Source organism: Hylobates moloch, unplaced genomic scaffold (genome assembly GCF_009828535.3).
Source record: "Hylobates moloch isolate HMO894 unplaced genomic scaffold, HMol_V3 SCAFFOLD_19, whole genome shotgun sequence".
Classification (NCBI taxonomy): Eukaryota; Metazoa; Chordata; class Mammalia; order Primates; family Hylobatidae; genus Hylobates; species Hylobates moloch.
In genome coordinates this window covers 60777650-60800001 of record NW_026652294.1, presented here as the reverse complement: position 1 = coordinate 60800001, position 22352 = coordinate 60777650, and the positions used below count along the sequence as shown (strand labels likewise).

At 40.3% G+C, this 22352-nt stretch overlaps 1 protein-coding gene across 3 annotated transcripts in view; it reads left to right on the top strand.

Moving 5' to 3' along the window:
* SH3GL2 (SH3 domain containing GRB2 like 2, endophilin A1) overlaps window positions 1-19172 on the top strand; it is a 251888-nt gene extending 232716 nt beyond the window's left edge. For 2 of the 3 annotated variants that reach the window (XM_032139065.2, XM_032139066.2), the window contains exons 4-9: window positions 7737-7880; window positions 8737-8870; window positions 10770-10928; window positions 12616-12719; window positions 14747-14877; window positions 16918-19171. In XM_032139065.2, the coding sequence (XP_031994956.1) occupies window positions 7737-7880; window positions 8737-8870; window positions 10770-10928; window positions 12616-12719; window positions 14747-14877; window positions 16918-17117 (872 nt within the window). In that variant the 3' untranslated portion in view covers window positions 17118-19171. Of the gene's footprint in view, window positions 1-7736; window positions 7881-8736; window positions 8871-10769; window positions 10929-12615; window positions 12720-14746; window positions 14878-16917 lie in introns of all 3 variants that reach the window. The other variant, XM_032139063.2, reaches the window with a different exon arrangement.
* The last annotated feature ends 3180 nt before the right edge of the window (window positions 19173-22352 follow it).

Sequence of the window (22352 nt, the reverse complement as noted above, 5' to 3'; positions counted from 1 at the left end):
ATTGGATTAGGACTTTGACCTCTTGACTTCATTTAATCTTAATTACTTCCTAAAAGCACTATCTCCAAATACAATTACATTGGGTATTAGGGCTTCAGCATATGAATTTGGGGAGGACAAATAGCAGTCTTCTTACCTTTTTTACATTCATCACTTACCAACTCTATTCCTTTAGCGTAGGTTGGGCTCTCATCTCTATCTTTAGTTTTATACTAGAGGCAAACTAGATATTTATAGCCAAACCCACCAACTCTTAAGAACTTTCCTCTTGTCCATGACAATCTGGGAGTGCCATATTTATACATTTCAGTATACCTCTTGGTTAATCTACTTCCATAACACAATTTACCATATTGGTCATAGCCTCCATTTTATTGAATAGTTGCATAAGTGCCAGGCATGGTGCTGGATACTCTAAAACATCATTTCTAATCCTCACAATAAATCCAGCAAGGTAGCTTTGATTTTCTCCATTCTGTAGATGAATAAATCCATTCATTTTTTTCAGTTATCTTCCACATTTACTCTAAGGCAGTTCTGAGCCCTGGGCATGTATGAGTGAATGAGGCAGGCAAAGCCCCTGCCCTCATGGGGCCTATACTCTGGAAGGATGAGACTGATAGAGAATAATACCTAATGTCAGATGTGATCAGTGCAATGAATTAAAATGAAGAGTAAGAGGGGGAGAGTATGACCGGGTCTGGGAAGTTCTCATGTATATGAGAACAGTAAAGTGCCATGTTGGCTGGGGGAGGTCAGAGAGGCAAGAGCACATAGGACCTTGTCACCCCTGTTGAGACTTTGGTTCCTACCCTGAATGACATGGGAACACATTAAATTGCTTTGGGGAGAAGAGGGATGTGATCTGAATTACACTAAATAGGACTGTCCTTACTCATCTATTGAGGGTAGATGATAGGGGGCAAGCGTGGAAGCAGGGAGGCCAGTAGGAGCTTATTTGAATAATCCAGGCTAGAGAGATGGTAGTAGCCTAGACCAGAGTGAGAAACAGTCTGATCCTAGATATGTTTTGAATGTAGAGCTGACCGAATTTGCGACTAATTGCATATTAGGCAAGAGAGACATCAAAGATAACTATGAAGTCCAGTGCCTGAGCAAGTGGAAGACTGAATGGAGTTGTATTCATTAATATTGAGAGTACTGTAGGAGGAGCAGGTTTGGGATGATGACAGGAAATCTGGAGTTTAGTTTGAATATGTTAAGTTTGAGAGGCCTACATATGCTAGTGCAGTCAAGTAGGTATTGGAATGCCTGAGCCTGTAATACAGTGTAAAGGGCTAGCCTGCAGAGGTACATGAGAATCATCAGCTTGCCACCTGAGGGAGGTGATACAATTGGCCAGACCTGATAAGAGGTGGGACTTCAGGGCCCAGGCTTGCTTGCTCATATCCCCAAGGCCCCTTGGACACATGCTTGGTGGCCTAACCCACTGGATATTCTAAATCATTAAGATAGAGATGGGGTCCTTAAATCTATGGTTTTAAAAGTTTTCTGAGTAATTCTGATATGCATCAGGTTGACCACCACTAGTAAAAGCTTTAGACAAGGATTTTGTTTTTTGGAGACTTCAGGGTTTCCATCTGAAACTTTGAGTCCCACAGGAAATTGGACGGAATGGGAAAGAGAATGGGTTTGGGAGTGGCTCAGACCTGAGCCTGAATCCAGTCTTTGCCTGTTAGTAACTATGAGAACTTGGATAGGCTTCCCAGGCTCTCTGAGGTTCCATATCCTTTCTTTATAGGTGCAGCCCATCCCTCTTTCTGCAAATAGGAGTAATTGAACCAAACCCACGGAGTTGTGAAGATTAAGGTAAATTGTTTATATAAAGCTCCTGGCTTGGAGCAAATTAAAAGCTAATCTCACCTGCCACATATAAAACCACTAGAAGAAAACTGTTCTTGAATTTTGTTTCATCTTCATTTGGGGGCAGTTTTCTTCTGCTGCTTTCTGTTATCTGATGGCCTAGCCTTCAAGATTTCAGATGTTGTCAGATAAGTTGCTTTTCTTTACCTCTCCCCCAACCATCCTGTGAGCCCAAGACCGATTTGCTTGGTTGTCTGCTGTAGAACCACATGGATATTGTTAGACTTTGTGTTTCTGCAGTTGAAGTACTTACACATTTCCACTCTAAAATCTTCTCCTTGTCCTGCGTTCTTTATCTCACATTTGTATCATCACCTCCCACATTTTCAGTCTAGAGGCTAACACAGTGGTTCTCAACCTTGGCTGCACATTAGAATTGCCTTTGGGATTTTAGAAACTGCTGTGTCCAGACCACATGCCAAACCAATTACATCAGAATGTTTAGGAGTGAAATTTCTGAATTTGTTATTGATCTGTAACATACAAAAAGTACAACACATATATCAAAAGTATGTTGCTCAATGAACTATTATAAACTGATGCTTCTGTTTAAAGGTACATAGTTCAAGAAACTGAACATTGTCAACATCCAAAAAGCTCCTTCCACAGATGCTAGCTGCCCTGACCTTTAACACTATACATTTTTATCTGTTTTGTAACTGAAATATGATCATAGAACATGTATTCTTTTGATCTGGCTTATTTTGTTCATCTTTCTATTTGTTCTACTTCTTTCATTCTCATTGCTCTGTAGAACTCCCTTGTGAGAACATAGCATAGTTTATTTGTCCATTTTTCTCCACTGATGAGCTATTTAGGTGTTTCCATTTTCTAGATATTTTGAATAGCACAGTTTTGTACATGTCTGTTATGCATGTACACATTTCTGTTGGATATACACCTAGAAGTGGAGTTACTGGGTTGCAGGGTATGTGTCTATTCAGCTTTAGTAAACACTACCAAATTGTTTTCCAGAATTTTCTACCAATTTATCCTCCTCCCAGCAGTATTTGAGAGTTCTGGTTGTTTCAAGCTCTGAACACTTGATCTATCTCTGTTTTGTATACTTTACTCAGATTCTCCAGGTACCTAGAATGGCCTTTCCCAGGTCTCTCTCTTTACGGTTCACTCTTTCAGAAAGCCCAGCTCGAGCATCACCTGTTCATTAGCCTCCCCGGCCTTACTCTTTCAGGTGGAATTTGTTGCTGTGTCTCCTGCAGTGTAAATATCAATACATTACAGCCTTGCCCACACTCTGCCTCAAAGCAGTGAGTGAGCGCTCTGACTCTCCACCTGGATAATAAGCTTTTTAAGAGCAGAGGCTGCACCTCACTTCTTTCAGAGTTTCCCTAGACATGGCACTTGCACATTATAGGTGCTTCATGAATATTTCTTTTGCTCACTTTATCACAGAGAAAATCTTTTAAAAATAGATTTTTGGTAAATGACTATTCAACCAGGCAGTGAAACTTCACATTTCTTCTGTATAGGGAATGCATAATTGTTTCCAGTGTAACCTACTTATTGATTTTAATCAATTTAATCTTTTTTAAACTCCTTGGTGTGGGACTCATGATTTAGCTTGGGAACTCTCTTTTTCAGGGAAAATAAAAGGCTTTTTTTCTGATTCTTGGAGAGCATGTGATCACTTTTTGTCATCCTCACATAAAGCAGATTTTCATGGCATAATTTAAGAAGGAAGTGCTTCCAAAGGGCCAGATTCGTAAGGGAAGATTGGAGTGAATGATGGCAAACCATATAGCTTTTTAGTCTACCTGAGAAGTGGAACTGTACTCTTCTGTACTTTACAAAATGGAGTCAGGAGAAATGAAAAGACTCAGTGGTAGCCTCAGAATCATTAATATTTAATTAGTGTGAGGGAAAAGCAGGCCTGGTGCCAAGGAGACCTGCTCTCAAACCATCCTATGAGACCCCACAGAGTGAGTGGTGTGATCAGATTGTATCAGCAGCCTCTAGTGCCATTCGAAAGCACAGTGGGCGGTCATGGTACTTTTGAACAGGAAAGCTTTACCTAAGGGTTTGAAAAAATGATGTATACAGAAGCATTTTATAAAAAATTAAAATGTTTAAATGAAGTAATTCAGCATACAGTGGGGAAGAGCAAGGAAAAACTGGAACCCACAGGCACCTCTGCATCTTTCTGTCACCCCCTCTAACTAATGCCAGCCTTCATAGTATTAGGGCTGCTGCTTCAACTTCACCTCCCAAATCTTGCACAACTTCACTTTGGACCAATTCTGACTTTTGTCCATGGAAACACGCAAGGAAGGGACTCTGGGCAGTACAGTTCTCTGTGCAACCAAGTTGTCAGTAGAGCATTCCAGAACACACACTCAGACAGGAGAGCCTGAAGGGGGAAAGAAAGAATATTTTCCCCAGTATCCAGTGCTTATTGTGTTGTCTGTGCTGGTTTTTGCTGTTTATCATTGAACACTGATAACGTCTTATGAATGAGAGATTTCTCAGGGATTCACAGCTAACTAGCAAGATTTATAGCCTGGATTTTTAGCTATGTCTGTATGCGCTCAAAGCTAATGTTCATTTTAATGGACTCTGCTGTTTTCCATGGAAAGCAAGACCTAGTGGTTTTTCTGTTTGTTTGTTTGTTTGCATTAGGAAATAAAAACTAAGATTTAGCAGAAGTACTGAGTTTACAGTATCCTCAGCTAGTTGCCACACTAGATAAGTAGCTGTAGGACAGACCAGGCAGTGACTCACATGAACACTGCTTTTAGGTCAGAGGAAAATAGGCAGGGCTAGCAGAGCTTCCATTTTATTCTCAGCAGAGCTTAGACCTCCCTTTGGCTGTTCCCAGAATTAGAAAGCTTGTTCAGGGATGCTACAGATTATGCTTTAGAGTTGGGAGTTAAGATTGAGCCTCAACTGCCCCCATTTGTCTTCCTTAAAAGACAGCATAAATTTTAAGGTCAAAAAAGAAACTACTCATTTTAGCAGAGGACAAAACAGTAGGGCCCTTTTGGGAATAGGTCAGCCTTTTATGGTCATCCTAATTTTACTTCCTGCTGTTTTAGTTCACCCAATACATTTCCTTCTGGGAATCACCTAGAAGTAGATTCATAAGAGTTTGAAGGAGAGGAGTTAGGTATGTTTAGAAGAGAAGGGACATAGATCTCTAAGGGCACATACAACTTGGTAAAGCAATCCAGGTTGAGAGTATATAATAGGAATTTGAGTGCTTTAAATTTGTATTTTCCAAGCTCACTCTCAGTTTCTTAAAGTACTGTTTTAAACAATCATTTAAAGACAATTATGTTAACATTTAAAGATGGTTAATTCGGAAGTCTGATGATATTTTTAATAACACAGAAGTTTCCTAATGCTAAATGACTAGTTAATGGGTGCAGGAAATCAACATGGCACATGGATACATATGTAACAAACCTGCACATTGTGCACATGTACCCTAAAACCTAAAGTATAATAAATAAATTAAAAACAAACAAACAAACAAACAAACAAAAAAAACAACAAAAAAAAGAAGTTTCATTAACCCAAGATTCTTAATATGTAATAAATTTGTGAATGAATTTAAAAGCTAATCTCTTCAGATATGTGGATTAATAGGCTTTTTTAATCATTTGAAGTAGATAAGCTAGTAGAAGATGGCATTCTTTCTCCTTCTTATGAAAATATAGAACATATCCAAGATATTCTTAGTAAAAGAATAAAGCTCTTCATAATAGAACAACATTCAAAATGATGTATTTGAAAATCAGCCACAATGTATTAAACTGTTTAGAATTACTTACCTGGAGACAGCCCTTAATAGAGCCAAGATATAAGCACTTACCACATCCAGCTTTTATAAAAGGAATGCATCCTTAAATGTAAAATGGCCTGAATAGGATTTGTAGGGATTAACTCTTGTGGTTTCATTACTCTGTTTCTCCTTTCCTTCTATTCATTCTGTGTGTTTTAGGTGTGGCTTATTTTATTTGCACCGTTTTCATTTTATTCGTGCTGTCATTCTTCAGTGTCCCCCTAGTACCATGATATCAGCCATGATAATATTTATCATACTTGTTGCCACTGTTTATCTTACTCCTCACTATATTGTGAGCACCTTGAGTGCTGGGACTGTGTCCTTCCTGGATCTCAGATATGACTCACTGCAGAAAATAATGATATTGTTCCCTTAAAAATGGTTCTGTGGCATTTTCTCTTTTTAAAAAAGAGACAGGTTCTTTGCTGTGTCACCCCGAGTGGAGTGGTACCATCATAGCTCACTACCGCCTCCAACTCCTGGCCTTGAGCAGTCTTTCCACATCAGCTTCCCTAGTAATTGAGAGGGCACCACCATACCCTGCTAACTTTTAAATTTTTTTGTAGAAATGAGGTCTTGCTATGTTGCTTTGCTGGTCTCAAACTTCTGGCCTCAAATGATCCTCCTGCCTTGGGCACCAAAGATGCTGGGATTATAGGCACGAGCCACCACACTTAGCCTGCATTTTCTATTTTTCAAACTTAACATATGATCCCTTTTATATGAAAAAGCAAATAAGAAGTGAATTTTATATTTTTCCAGTCACCACCAGCCTTTACATGTGCTGTTAGCCTGACTAACTGCTACATACTGTTTGGTTCTAAACTTAAAGATCCTTCCCTCCAGGAATCCTTTACAATGCCCCTCACCCACAGACGAGGACAGTGCCATATATCTGGGACTCTCCTCAATCCTCCATCAAGGCACTTGGCATATATACTTCACTCTAATTTTAAAATAGACGCTACCCTCAGTTCATTATAAACTTTGTGAAAGTGGGGACCATTATTGTCTTGCTCATTGTAATATCCCTGGGACAGGGTTGCAGGATGTCCTCTCCTGATAACTTTTCTCATCTCTATTCAGTGCCTCTAAGACTCAAAGTTTAAATAAAAGCCTTGTGAAATAAATGTCAAGATTGTCAGCCACTGAATGCTGGAAGTACCTTAAGCTGTGATTCTATCTGGGGTTTCCATGAAGATGGGATTTGGGGTATAGTCTTAGGTTAATGTGTAATCCCAACTCTAATTTTGAACCTGAGGAACCGAGGTATCCGAGCGTCAATTAAGTCATAGGCTTTAACAATTTTTTTTAATAAAGCTGTTTTCGCCACTAACACTGGAATTGCTTTCTCGGCAACTTCTTTTATAAAAACAAAAGCAAAGAAAGAGGAATTGAAATGTTCTCTTTGAGGCAGAAAACTAATTTTCTCTAGTTATGTGCTAGAGAAATGATTAAGTCTTTTAAATAAACACAGTATTTTTGCTCTTCATGGGTCTGTTTGCCATCGGAATCTTAGTTGAGAAATGATTTTGAAAATAGTTCTATTTCATACATGGTATAAGGGAAACAAGGCATAAGGCCCACTCTGCAAGAATTTACCATTGGTTCCTTACTTCAATCCTTAGACTCCTAGAATTGAACTATAAAACTAGAATAAAATTTAGAGATCATCACATAATCGGAGAGTTTCTAAAAAGCTCTCCATGGAAGCATCCAGCTCCACAGAGTCACTGCAGGGGCCACCACAATGAAGGGAGGATGGGGAAGGGCACACAGCGATAGGATTTGAGCCTGTAATCCTGCTTCACCCAGAACAGTGTTGCTGTAATTCATTATAAGATCTTAAGGGAAAGGGAGAGTTAAGTACTTTAAAAAAGTGATTGATTAGACTGACCGATGGAGAGAACACTGGAGCGTACTGAAGGTACACTTATGAGTAGCTGAGCTACTTTGTAGGCCGCTTTGAGACCTGATCCTCCATCCAGCCCTGTTTCCACAGTGTCACGTTGCCTGCTCTGAAAGTTTGTTCTCTCTCCACCTTCAGCTTCCAGAGCTAAGCTCAGCATGATCAACACCATGTCAAAAATCCGTGGCCAGGAGAAGGGGCCAGGCTATCCTCAGGCAGAGGCGCTGCTGGCGGAGGCCATGCTCAAATTCGGAAGAGAGCTTGGAGATGATTGCAACTTTGGTAACAAGTGCTTCCTCACATTGTAATTCTTTCATTTGTCCATGGGGATTTTGGTGCTGGTAAGAAATTCTGTAGGGAATCGGTCAAATCATTTTATATTTTGGTTTTCAATTTTAGATCTTATATACATGGGCCAAAAGTTTGTTTTCAGAATTATTTCATCTGCTCTAATGTGATTTATCTTACAAGTTTTCTTCCCACCCCCCCCACCCCCCCCGTAAGACCTCAGTCTTTACCACAGCTTTGGTTGACATATCGAGATGCCTCCTCGGCACTTTCTATTGGGTGTTTCTGGCAGTCATTGAGTATTGAAGCAGAGTGAGCAGGCACAGTCAGCATGATTCAAAGCCCTGCCTCATGGGCTTTTTCATAGATCTTTGCTCACTTGTATATGGTACCTAGTTCTACTGCCCAAGGTGAGACATGATTTATTCCTTCACCCTGTCTCCCCCAACACTCAGCTACCACACCCAACATCTTCTATTTTCACCCCCTTGTGATGTGGGATCTCCTTCCTGGTTGAACCCTGCTATTTCTGGTACTTGCTTCTGCTAAATAGATTTGCCTTAAGCTAGTCCCATATTAGGGAAAGCTGGTATTTACAAGAGAGGGCAGAGTGCTTCCTAAATTGCTTCTTAAAGGAAAAAGTAACTTACATTCTTGATGAGAGGTATTTACCCTCTTAGGGGGCATTGAGTCTGTTGCCTGGAGTGAGCTGAAGATACCCATTCTCTCTTGTCTGTTGTCTTTAGAAGACAAGTGGTAATCCTTTGGGTTTTCATCTGTGAATGGCCCTGTTATTGTGAGTGCATTTCATCTTTATTCTGTAACATGAAAGAGATTTATTCTCTCCTAGGCCCAGCGCTTGGTGAGGTCGGGGAGGCCATGCGGGAACTGTCGGAGGTCAAAGACTCTTTGGACATAGAAGTGAAGCAGAACTTCATTGACCCTCTTCAGAATCTTCATGACAAAGATCTTAGGGAAATTCAAGTATGTACAGTGAGTCTTCTGGAAAGTGGGCAATTGAAATCATACAGATGCAGATGCCTTTTTTCTTAGAAAACGTTTTTTTAGCTTACCCTGTGTGTTGTCAGCTCTGGGCACGTTAATTACAAAACAACCCAGTAAGACAAAATGAGAGAAACCAGAAATGTGATACTTTTCAGCCTGTTATGACTGTGCCACTCATGAGAGGTGTCTCTGGCTTCTCTATGTTTGATTTTCATATTGAATTAGTTTTTTTCAGACTTTTTCTCCAGAGGATAATATTCTTTTCCTAAGAATACACAGTTTTGTTAATTATTCTATGGTTTGCTGGGCTGATTTCACCCACTAAAATGTTAGTTGTACTAGTTGTTAGCTTAAATAAATAGTTATTCTATCACTCTATAAGCACATATTTTTATTTTTTAATTTTTTTCCAAGTCCAGAAATTAGATGCATGCGTATGTTTTTATATTATATTTTCATAATGGTTGTTAGGATTGAGGAAGAATACCAACTAGCCACTTTCTAAAACATGTAGAGCAGTCGAGCTATTTATAATAAATAAAGTTCATATGTCTTTGAGTGTGGAATGTTTGCTCACTTTTTTTTATCTAACAAATATTTGTTGAGCTTTTTTGAAACTTTGTTGGGTGTAAAATGGATTGCCGTAACTTGAACTAGGGCCTCCTCCTCCTTATTCTAGCTTAAATCTCCTTTAACAGTACCATTTGCTCAAGATTATAGAGTTAGTAAGTGACAGACTCACCCTAAATCCAAAATAGAACTCTGACTCCAATGCTGTACCCTATAGCTGACTGTAAGTTCAAATGTTTAAAAAAGAAGGTTGCTTCCAAACGAGCATTTAGTTTGGATCAGGGCATGGACTGAGGGGCAGGGGATGCAATGTGAGGGAAGGTCTAGAATATTATTCTTCCTCCTTTCCTTTTCATTTTTTTTAACCACTCCCTACTTTGTTTTCATTTCCTTTCATTGTGCTCCATACATACCTAGTAACAAGGGAAAATCCAGGATTTTCCTTCATCCATTAGCCGTGAAAGACTAGCTATCGGGGAAAAAAAATACTTTTTAGCTTTGGAAAACTACTTTGCTACCTGGTCACTAGAGATGATGGGTGGAGCCTGGGCAGCCATCTACTAGGGATGGTGCAGAGAGGGGATTGAAGCTCGGCATGGAGCATTAGATATAATCCCTTCGAAGGTCCCTTCCAAGTGAGATTTTGTTCTTGAGTTCAATTATATGTCAAGTGGGAGGCTTAAACTAAATCACTGGATTTAGTTTATCTGGTGACAGCTGCATCAGTCAGCTGGGGCAAGTGTTAAGATGTAGATTCCTAGGCCCCCACCCTAGATATCGATTCAAGAGCTCAGGAATCCGTATTGTGATGAGCAACTTATGTGATTCTAACAGACTGGATGATTTGAAAAGCAAGAATGCCATTTCTATCTCACTTAATTTCAAGGAAAGTGTTTTTCCTCTGGCTTCTCATGAGATACCATTTCTCTTGAAGATAGGGACTGTGGGGCCTGTGAGTGTGTCCTTTCATCGTGTATAGAGCGTGTGCATTCCTTCTCTGTTTCTGTCATGGTCTGGAATGGCTTAGTCCAGCTTGGCTTTGGCCTGACAAGGCCAGAAAATAAAGGGCACTGATATTTCCTATAATTTATCTTTTGTTCTTAATTATTTTTAAAGATATTCCCCCATATTTAGCCTTTGAAAGCATTGGCCCCATTGATGCATATTTCTTTATTTCTCTGGTGACGTTGTATTTTAAAACTTAGCCTATCTTAATTTGGAAGTTAATGGACGTGGTGGAGAAGTGAGCTCAAATAAGCCTTTTCCATAAGCCCTTTCAAAGCCTATTCCTGCCCTTGACTTTTTCAGCATCATCTAAAGAAGTTGGAGGGTCGACGCCTGGATTTTGATTATAAGAAGAAACGACAAGGCAAGATTCCAGATGAAGAGCTTCGTCAAGCTCTAGAGAAATTTGATGAGTCTAAGGAAATTGCTGAGTCAAGCATGTTCAATCTCTTGGAGATGGATGTAAGTGACTCCTGTGGTTTTCAATTTAATCTTATCATCGAGGCACAACATTAATGTGTTAAAGGCCATAACCCTTAAAAGCATTAATATCTGATTACACTATGTGATAAGAACTTCAGTAGATAGTTATTTATTTTAAATAATTGTCAGTGATAAAGTAGACTGAGAAATAGAAAAGTTTTTTCTGCATTCCTGTAGTTTGATTTAACTAGATTCTCGTCTGCTAATGAATCTTAAAGTACAGATGCTCCTTAACTTATGATGGGGTTAAAGTCTTGAATGTATCATGTAATTTATTGAATAATGCGTTAAAAGGAAAAAAACAGAATGGTTGTATGGGTACTTGAAGTATGGTTTCTACTGAGTGCATATCAATTCTGCACCATCATAAAGCCTACAAATCGTAAAGTCAGGGACCATCTCACTTATCAATAGTGGGAAGATAAAGGATATTTCTGGTGATGTATGTATAATTCAGTAGAGGCCTGAGAACTCAGTTGTGGAGCAGGGGGCATCAGTAGTACTGGTGCAAGTCCCAGAGTCCAAAGGCCAGAAAGCCTAGAGCTGTGACGTCCAAAGACAGGAGCGTATGGGTGTCCCTTCCCTAGAAGAGAGAGAGAACAAATTTGCCTTTCCTCTGCTTTTTGTTCTATCTGGGTCCTGAGCTGAGTGGATGGTATCCACCCCCATAGGGAAGGGCAGCTCTTCCTTATTTAGTCTACTGAGTGAATGCCATTCTCCTCTGGAAACACCCTAACAGACACACCCAGAAATAATGCTCGACCAGCTATCTGGGGATCCCTTAATCTAGTCAAGTTGTCACCTAAAAGTAACCATCACATTGCCTACTTGCCTTACTCCTGACTGTGGCAGGGGAAGCGTGTTGAACATATCCAGACTTTCCTACCACCTGGAGACAGCGTAGGTTTTTGTTTATGTAAAACAACTTGTGTCCACCTAACTCCTGGAGAGGAATACTGTGGGCATGAGGGGTGCTCCAAATCACAGTGCTCCTTCCCTGCAACACAGCACCCCTCCCTATCCCCAGATTCATGGGACAACACTGCCTCTGTTGACTTCGAGGCTGCTACCCAGCTGGATCATAATGTGAAACATAAAATCAAGAGAAATCAAGCTTAGAATATTAGAGCAAGAATGAACTCAAGATGTCACTTGATTTAACCCTTTTACATTACAGATGAGGCTCATAGAGCACAGAAGATTTTCTGTCATACCATGTCACCTCTCCAGGTACATTATGTGAGATGCTGTCACATTTTAATTAACAGTACCAATATTCACAGCATGAAAAGTATAGGGAACAAAGAGTCCTTTGGTCAGTGTACCTTCTTTTCTATAGGAAATCAATAAAAGAAGTCAAATCCCAAATACAAGATTGTAGCTAAGCATGAGACTCTTTAGAGCTATATGGTCTTCCTGAGAGTTACCCATGTTGCTTCTCATGGTACTGATATGCATGATTCTAAGCATAAGGATGCTTTCTTCTATCCTTGATGGACTTGAAACCTGCAGAACTATCTGTCTTAGTTGGCTTATCACACAGTCATCAGCACCACCAACCAGGGGCTGTGTGTTGAGGGCAGCCCTGTTGTATGTATGAAACAGTAGTGGCTGTTTAAGGATGGTAACGTGTAAACTAAGGCATGATTTTCCCATCAATCTGCAGATTGAACAAGTGAGCCAGCTCTCTGCACTTGTGCAAGCTCAGCTGGAATACCACAAGCAGGCAGTCCAGATCCTGCAGCAAGTCACGGTCAGACTGGAAGAAAGGTATTCTACAGTTCCCTGCGTTTCACATTTGCATTTTATTGCTATAAAATGATGTATAAAGAAATGGAAATCATAGAATACATTTGGAGACAGACGTCTGCTAAAATTCCTGCTTATCCTACACAGGCGCCTTGTGGATTGTTTTGATTTTGTTTTTTCTTGTGCTTTGTTTTACGTTGTTCTGTTGAATCTAATTTTCTGTTTATGAGAGATCGATACTTGGATTATATTTTGGCTGCCACAGGTGGAACACCAGGATGCTACTGCTGATAATGGATGCCATTTGCTGAGCAGTTATTCCATGTGGGTACTGGATATATATCATCATCAATCGTATAACAGCCCTGTAACCTAAGTGTTTTTAGCCTCGACTAACAGATGAGTAAACTGAGGCTAAGAGAGGTGAAGTAACTAGCCCAGAGTCACTCAGTGGTACGAGTGGAGTTCACAGTCAGCCATAACCTGTTTGAAAGTCTGTTTCTTTTCACATCTTGTGTTTCTCTGAATGGTGGTCAAGTCCTCTGCCATCAGAGAGCGCTGCTTTCACCTCATTAGATGTACCTCACAGCAGGGCTGTAGTGGTAGGAAACTACTGTGTGAATGTGGCTCCATGGAGTTGTGGGGCACAGCCTGTGTGGCTATATACCAGTGGCCCGATAATATGTGTTATTTTAATTTAGCCAGATTAAACAGGATGATTTTGCTGAACATGTATACCTCAAAGGGTCACCTCAGCAGGCTTTTTTCTTAGGCCACATGGCCAGATTAGACTCTCACAGCTGATCACATGGCTGCCTGCATGAAGAAGACACCAATCATACGATTCCACACCTGTTTTCGTTGTTTTCCCTCAGGCTGATCTCATCTCAGTATTTTCTTTGATTCATGGTTTAATTGAGCATTTTCCTTTGGCGCACCCTTGTGGAAATTTATGTAATGCTGAAGCCTCCAGAAAGGTTTTAAAACCGTATACTTCAAAATACTAAAGAAGTATTATGTGTCTTTGTAATGTCTCTTGAGCATGAAGGGAGCCCTTTCCTTTTTTTCCTCTGAAATATGTTCAAAGTCAGTATCATTCTACAGTTACCAGACCCTAAACCCTCGCCCTCCCTTGCAAATCGCTTACATACTTTGTTTATTGAATAACTGAAACTGTGGAAAATATTTAGGGGTGTGTAGAAGACAATTATTAGCCATACCTTTCCAATTTCCTTCTGTCTTCCCTCTTTCCTTTCCTCCTCCCTATATCTCAAACTGCTCATTCTTCTCAGAGCACACAGTATATTTCCTCCTTCCCTCTGTCCAAACCTTCTCATGTTCTAAATAGAATAGCTCCCTTTCACATTTTCATCTGGAAACAACTCCGTTGTATCTTTTAGTTCTTTCGTTTAACCTCCTCCAGCTTCCTTATGGAGAGGTAGACTCCTTCCCACCTTCACCCCCAACCACACCCCTGTGTTCCTGTGGCACTTTGTAGATATCTCTGACAGTGCTTACTAAAATTTATGGTAATCAATTGTTTGTGTTCTGTCTCCCTTACAGACCATAATCTGTTTGTGTCTTTTTTCAAATTGAAAAAATTGTGGGTACATAGGTGTATATATTTATGGGATACATGAGGTGTTTTGATAGAGGCATGCAATGCATAATAATCAGATCATGGAGAATGGGGTATGCATCCCCTCAAGCATTTATCCTTTGTGTACAAGAACTGTGTTTTAATGCATTTTTGTGTTCCTGGTACCTAGCACAGTGCGTATTTGGATAAAGCACTCTGAATAAATGAGAGAGGAAGTGAGGGATTGAGAGAGAGAATGAAGACAGTGAGGACATGGCCCCGTAAAGGGACATCACCAAAATCTCAGACATACACGTACAAGAAAACTAAGGGTCCTTTTTTGATTTCCCACACTTCATCATGGTAGCATGGTCGGTGACCCAAGCATTTCCTGAATCTTTATATTTGCTTTGCATTTTACTTCTTGACTGGCTACATAACCTTTCCACCACTTTTCTTTTTACTGCAGAATAAGACAGGCTTCATCTCAGCCTAGAAGGGAATATCAACCTAAACCACGAATGAGCCTGGAGTTTCCAACTGGAGACAGTACTCAGCCCAATGGGGGTCTCTCCCACACAGGCACTCCCAAACCTTCAGGTAAGAGCTGAGACTGCAGATCCTATTGCATAGGCCTTGGCATATCCATTGGCACTCTTCCAGAAATTTTAGGAATAGTCCAATCTGGCTGCATAGGAAATATGCAGTAATACATTTCTTATGCAGTGGTTTGTCAGGTAGAAACTCTGTTAAAGGAATCCTTTTGTCTTTTTTTTTATTTACCTTTTCTTTCCTTCCTTTTCATTCCTCTCTATAAAACTTTCTTTGTATATCCCATTTTCTCTGTCAATCATCAGCACACACGAAGACGTTTTATTTTGACCCTCCTTTGTGGTCGTAAATCGCCTTTCCTTGTCAGTTTGGTCTGCGAGTGTCATCTTTTCTCCTGCCTGTTCGCTCTGAATCCAGCCTGTATGACAGTGAATGCCCCTGGACAGTGTGTCCCCATATGCATTCACATATAACCCACAGACAGCAAGTGGCTCCAGAAATGTACTGATGAGCTGGATTTCTTGAGTCACAGAAGCATATGGTTAAATATATTTGCAGAAGAAGATATTTTGAAACTCGACACTTGCTGGGTTTTCTTTCCCATGCCTCACCTCTGATCACTTTATCATGCTGTGGCACTGGGGTTGATATAATAAAAGCTAGATGACATTTTATCTCAGGAATATCGATGTATACCTAATAGAGCATTATTTACCTTGTCACGCTTGTTCTCCACTCCTACACGCAGATTACACAACAGCCTGTGCAGGAGACATTTTCAACCCCCACATTTGCTTGTTTGAAGTGGGAACTGTCTTACGCTGGATGTGGATGTCAGAGATAGGCAGCTTTCTTTTATTTTTCCTGTATCCCCAGTGCTTGATGTTCTACTGTAGAAAACTTTTTATAAGATGCTCTCAGGAGACTTATTAAGAAAAAAAGTGAGGTCTGAGCCGGCAGGTGGCACTCTCTGTCCTTTGCGCTCAGCACTTCAGGGCATGGCATAAGCAGCTGTGGCTCCTGGAGCTGGCCACCAGGACTAGTCACAGAAATTGTGAATAGCTGTACTTCTCCCTGTCTGAAAACCAGCCATATATTTCACTTTTCATCTGGAGACTCAGTAATTTGCTTCTTTCTCTAAATAAAAAAATAAATTACGTTGTTTCCTTTCCAGCCACCTAGATGGCATGGGAGCTGTGTGCACTTGTCTGAGTCTGTATCTACATGTGTATGCATGTAATATTAATACAGTGGGTCATTTGGAATAGATCCCTCTTAAGATACGATTTCATCCTTCATTATTTTACTCAAGGTAGAGTACATTATTTTTGTATGCCATAGCTCCAGTGCACCGCATATATTTATATATGCAATAGTTTACCAAGTATAAATTACATAATTTTTTACATAATCTCATTTAGTAGCCACAGTAGTAATGTGAAGTAAGTCCTACTGTTACATCCAATTTCAGACAGTGAAACTGAGTGAAGTACCATGTGCAAGGTCACAGAAAGTGAAAACTTGAACTCAGTGTTTTATATTATTCTGTTTTCAACACATTACAGCAGTTTTCTAGAGGCTGGGGTTATCATTTTAAAGAGTGATAACCGAACTATTACTCAGAAGCATTCTCCATGTAATTCACCATACTTTTTCAGATATGCAAAGGTTTTAAAGTGTTCAGATGAGAGAATTCTTCCCATGCTGTGTTATTAACCTACATCATTATGTTCTTCTTAAGTCATTGTCCCTCCTATTTCTGGGTATTATCATGAAGGCAAACTTTAATGAACTGTGTTGTATGTATCACAAGAATAGATGTGACCGTTTTTCATACTAGAAACAGAAACAGGAATATACAGCAACTTCCAAAGGTCCAAGAAAGCTTCTGAGGACTGGTAGAGGGCAAGATGCCCAGTGCAGTGAAAAGTGAGGTCCACTAGCAAGAACCAGCTTCAACAGGAAGAGGAATGAGGGAGGAAAGACGGGGAGCAGCAATCCAGGTGGGTGCAGCAGGCAGCAGATTCTGTGAGTTAAATACCCCTTATCCTTTTGTGTTCTTCTCTTCTCTCCTGCTCTTACTCCCAGGTGTCCAAATGGATCAGCCCTGCTGCCGAGCTCTGTACGACTTTGAACCTGAAAATGAAGGGGAGTTGGGATTTAAAGAGGGTGATATCATCACGCTCACTAACCAAATTGATGAGAACTGGTATGAGGGGATGCTGCATGGCCATTCAGGCTTCTTCCCCATCAATTATGTGGAAATTCTGGTTGCCCTGCCCCATTAGGATGTTATGCTGGCTGGCTCGCCTCCTCTTGACCCAGATAGTTACGGTTAACCACTGCTTTGGTAATGCTGCTTATAACACATCCCAAGTGCAGGCCGCAGTGGTCCACGTCATCCAGCCCCACCAAGTGACTTTGGTTGACTTGTGGGCTCCCACAGGAGTCATGGTGATGGATGATATCCTTTTAGCCTGGTGGGCATGGCATGTGCTTTTAAAAACATCATCTGAGACCAGCCAGTAGTCACAGAACTGTTGTTTACACAGTTCTCAGGAGGCTGTGGTTTCTTAGAATATGACCATGAGCCACATCACAGAAAAAACATCCCATCGAAGATATTGTCTACCACCCCAGGGGCCATCTGAAGGTCTCTTTGCATGTCTCCATGCAAAGAGGAGAAAGCTTTTGCTTTCACACTGTCCCTTCCCAAATATGTGAGTCATGGAATTGTCAAAGTAAGCCTTCCCTCACCAGCAAATTGTCTCCTGATCTGAATGAATTTGTCTCTTAATGCATCCATAGAAAAGTGTTAATTGTGGGTTCAAAGCATTCTCTGCAAATAGGCATCTCAGCTCCTCACACTTAAGGCTATTTCTGAGGTATAGCCAGTTTTCTTCCCTCCTTGCTATTAAAGCCAGAGCGGTAATTCCAAATTCTTTTTCAGTAAGACAGTTAATCAGCGTTATTGTGAGAGGGGCTGAAAAGAAATTCTCTATTATGAGGAATTGGGAAGAAATCTGGTATCCAAGCTTAAATTTCTTGCTGTACAGAAACTATGTATGTATTTAGGCTATTTCTGAAGGGCACAGGGAAGGGGGAACAAATATCTTCACTTCAGTTTTATTCATGAATTACATGTTTCATGAATCCATTTGGCACAGAGACACAAGGAAGAAATCACTAGTAACCATCTTTCCACTAGTTCGTAGACTGAGAAACAGTAAATACCTTTCCTTTCCACTTTTACCCTGTGTTCTTTGAACATCATTTGTGCAGATTCTGCCCTCAATGAGGACTAAATAAAGATGATTTTTGTGCTTAGCAGTTTAAGGTATATGGCTGCATATGCAAAACTCTTCCCCAATTCAGTCGCTACTTTTACTTCTGCCCTTTCTATCCATCATCTTCATTTTGTGTGTACAGTGCTGTGTGTAAGCTTATCAGTGTGTTTTTTTTAATTTGTATCAGTCATGAAAGTCCTGTTAGGTATCCAGAGTTCTATTTATCTAGCTGTACAGACTCTTTCAGAGGTTTAACGTGCCGCTTCCGATGTGCCACCTGCAGTAGTGGATCATGTGGAGTGAAAGGCAAATCTTACTGCTTAATGTATAAACTCTCACCACAGGAAGCATCGCTGTTTCCAATAAATATTGCTGAAGACAGAACCAAAGGCTCTGCTCCTTCATTTTGTGTCAGTTCTTTGGGTCTAACAATGGGTGGATGGGGGTTGGTTTCAGTCTCCATTGCTTTCTCATGCAGCCAAACAAGACCTGGCTCCAACTTCGTATCTATCTCTTTATACGTAGGAAAAGTTTCAGCAGCAAGGAAGTCGCTAGCCTGGACATTGGGACCTTCCTGGTAACCCCCAGGAAGGAGGAGAATTTGGGAGAGAAGAAAGTAAGGAGAATTAGGTCTCATAGATGCTAAATGATGTATTGTTAAAAGTGATATCATCTGAAGAATATAATGTTAGGAAGGGGAAATAAAATATATCTCTTCAAGTAGCCTCTTTTTTTTTCTTTCATAATTGAAGATAAAGAAATAGACATGGAAATATAGTTTGATCGAAAGCCGGTATTAGGCCAGATGCAGTGGCTCACACCTGTAATCCCAGCACTTTGAGAGGCCAATGCAGTTGGATCAACTGAGATCAGGAGTTCAAGACCAGCCTGGCCAACATGGAAAAATCTCGACTCTGCTAAAAATACAAAAATCAACTGGACGTGGTGGCACATGCCTGTAATCCCAGCTACTCAGAAGACTGAGGCACTAGACTCACTTGAACCTGGGAGGCAGAGGTTGTAGGAAGCCGAGATCACGCCACAGCACTCTAGCCTAGGGTGACAAGAGTAAGACGCTGCCTCCAAAAAAAAAAAAAAAAAAAAAAAAAAAAAAAAAAAGCCAGTATTCTTTTCTCTTGATATATATGTTTGGGGTGTGCGTGGGAATAGGGGAGCAGCAGGGCACACAGAATGTGTATTTTCTGAGTTCCCAGGAAAATAAACATGTTCTTTGTGTATTAGGGGCCGTTTCTATTATTTTGTGCTGAGGCCAGTAGTCCAGATTTTCTAATCTAACATGAATAGTTGTAATTAAATATACTAAGTTTCTATTAGTCCATTTTCATACTGCTATGAAGAAATACCCAGGACTGGGTAATTTATAAAGGAAGAGGTTTAATGGACTTGCAGTTCCACATGGCTGGGGAGGCCTCACAATCATGGTGGAAGGTGAAGGAGGAACAAAGATACGTCTTATATAGTGACAGGCAAGAGAGCATGTGCAGGGAAATTGCCTTTTATGAAACCATCAGATCTCATGAGACTTATTCACTGTCATGAGAACAGCATGGGAAAACCCACCCCCATGATTCAATTACTAGTTACCTCCCACCTGGTCCCTCCCACGACATGTGGGGATTATGGGAACTACAACTGAAGATGAGATTTGTGTGGAGTCACAGCCAAACGATATCAAAGTTCTGTATGTGAACTAGTCTAACATGAAAATATTTTTTCTAGCTGTCTGAGTTCTAGAGTATTACAGATCAATTCTCTAAAGCAATTTTAAGAAATACCAATGATATTATTGTGACTATAGAAAATCATAAAGAATCCAAAGATAAACTATTAGAAAAATCAGTGAATTTAATAGGATCACTAGATATGAGGAATATACAAAAATCTATTTCTACATATCAATAGCAATCAGAAAAAATGCAATTAAAAAAATGTCATTCACAAAGGCATCAGAAATCAAAACCGGCCGGGTGCAGTGGCTCACGCCTGTAATCCCAGCACTTTGGGAGGCCGAGGCAGGTGGATCACGAGGTCAGGAGATCGAGACCATCCTCGCTAACACGGTGAAACCCTGTCTCTACTAAAAATACAAAAAATTAGCTGGGTGTGGTGGCGAGTGCCTGCACTCCCAGCTACTTGGGAGGCTGAGGTAGGAGAATGGCCTGAACCCGGGAGGCGGAGCTTGCAGTGAGCCGAGATCACGCCAGTGCACTCCAGCCTGGGTGACAGAGTGAGACTCCGTCTCAAAAAAATAAAAAAAAAAACATAGATACAAATCTAGCAAGATTGTACATGATCTCTGCATAGAAAATTGTGGAACATATTTGAGAAAGTAATTGAAAGATATTCTGTGTTTTTAGATTGGAAAACTCAGTCTTGTAAAGGTATCATTTTCCTCCAAATCTAGCTGTTTATTAAATGCAATTTCAACCAAAAATCTCAGGAAGTTTGTTTCCATGTGTTCGAGAACTGACAAGTTCAACTTTTAAGCCTGTCATAAAATTTTTGTGGAAAAGCAAAAAGATGGTTTTTTCTCAAAGAAGAACAAAGTTGGAGGACTAACTCTTTCTAGATATAAAACATTAAAAAGTTACAGTAATTAAGGTAGTATGGTTTTGATACAAAGATAGCTGAATAGACGGTCTATACAGAATAGCGAGTCCAGAAAGAGACATAGATGCATTCGACCATATTTGGAGGAAAAGCATTCCATTATGTTTAATGTGATGCACTCGTATCAACTGAACCTTTTTAATATTAGTTCCATAACCCCAAAGTGAAAACAGCAAGACTTTGTGCCAAATACAGTAATCTCACTATGAGTCAATGTCACATGAAACAAGTGTCATGACCGCAGATTCCAGGAAGAACTTACTCTTAATTTAAGGAAGTCTTTTGGAGACCATTACTAATGCACTCACCAGATACAGGACTGTTTGAATTCTTTATTTTTATTGAGGTATAGTTAATACCTTAGTACAAAACCTTACGTATGGAAATTACTCAGTGGACCACCACTAGAAGTTGAACTTGCCAGAAAACACTTGTTCTTCTAAGTCAAATCATTGGAACAAACTGCCTGAAGTGGAAACAGAAGCAGAATTAAACTGAACTAAAATGATTAGTAAATTCAGTGGGGCAATGGTTTCGTTTCTTTTTCTAATGGGTCTACTAGGTTTAATAGGTCTTAAAGAGAAAACTCTAGGAGTATAGTTATTTTCACGCAGTTTCTCTTGGCCATAAATCAGTAGACAATAAGAATGATATGATCTAGAATGGAAGTTTCCCTGGGGCTGTGTATAGTACACGACATATATTCCGGAACATGCCAAGTCCTATTCTGCATACATTATTTAGGAAATTGAGATTAGCCCAACACTTCATTTTCAAGATAGCTTCTAGTGTTCTGGATGAAACTATTAATATGTGGGCACTTTTATTTTCTTTCACTGAGATCCCAGGAAACAGTATGTGGGCACTTTTAAAGCCTGTGTTTCATTAGCCAGATTAAGAACTACTGCTAAACATGCAGACTGCCTTCCATCCCACGGGGATGGGGAAGTGATGAAGGAGGGACGTTATGCTGAAGAAGGAGGCAGACAGCTGCCGTTAGAACTCTGGGTGGTGGTTGGTGGAAGAGACTTAGAGTGCTGCAAGGCCATACCAGCAATTTCTAGGCCCAGCTTTTGGGGACTAGTTATGAGCCCCTTGGTTAAAGGGGCTGTCAAGGAAAAGAACAAAGCTATTTTTTAAGGACCCATTGAATGCTAACCGCTTACAGGTCAGACAGTTGAATGTTACTCTGCTATCATGTATGCCTAAGTGACGGCAGCCTTCCACTTAAGGGCAGGAGACAACTGTAATTCTTGACAGCAGGGGGGAGTAGGCTGTCAGCTTCGGGAGCAAAAGAATGGAGCACAGCATCTCACTACCACTTTCTTGAAAAGGAAACTGAATATGATGATTTGCTAGTTTGGGAAAAGGCCAAAGAATCCATTTTTAAAAAGCTCTGTCAGTGATTTTTATGTGCATCCCTTATCAAAACATCTGCCTCCAGGACTCATGGAAATAAGAAATCAAGAACCTAGAGTTTCTTAAGCTTACCTGATAATAAGAGTCACCTGGAGATAACTGTACAAATTGGATTTCCAGGTTCTCATTACAGCTGCTCAGAATCAGAACTGCCCATAGAGGGCCCCTAGCAAGTGGTATTTACCA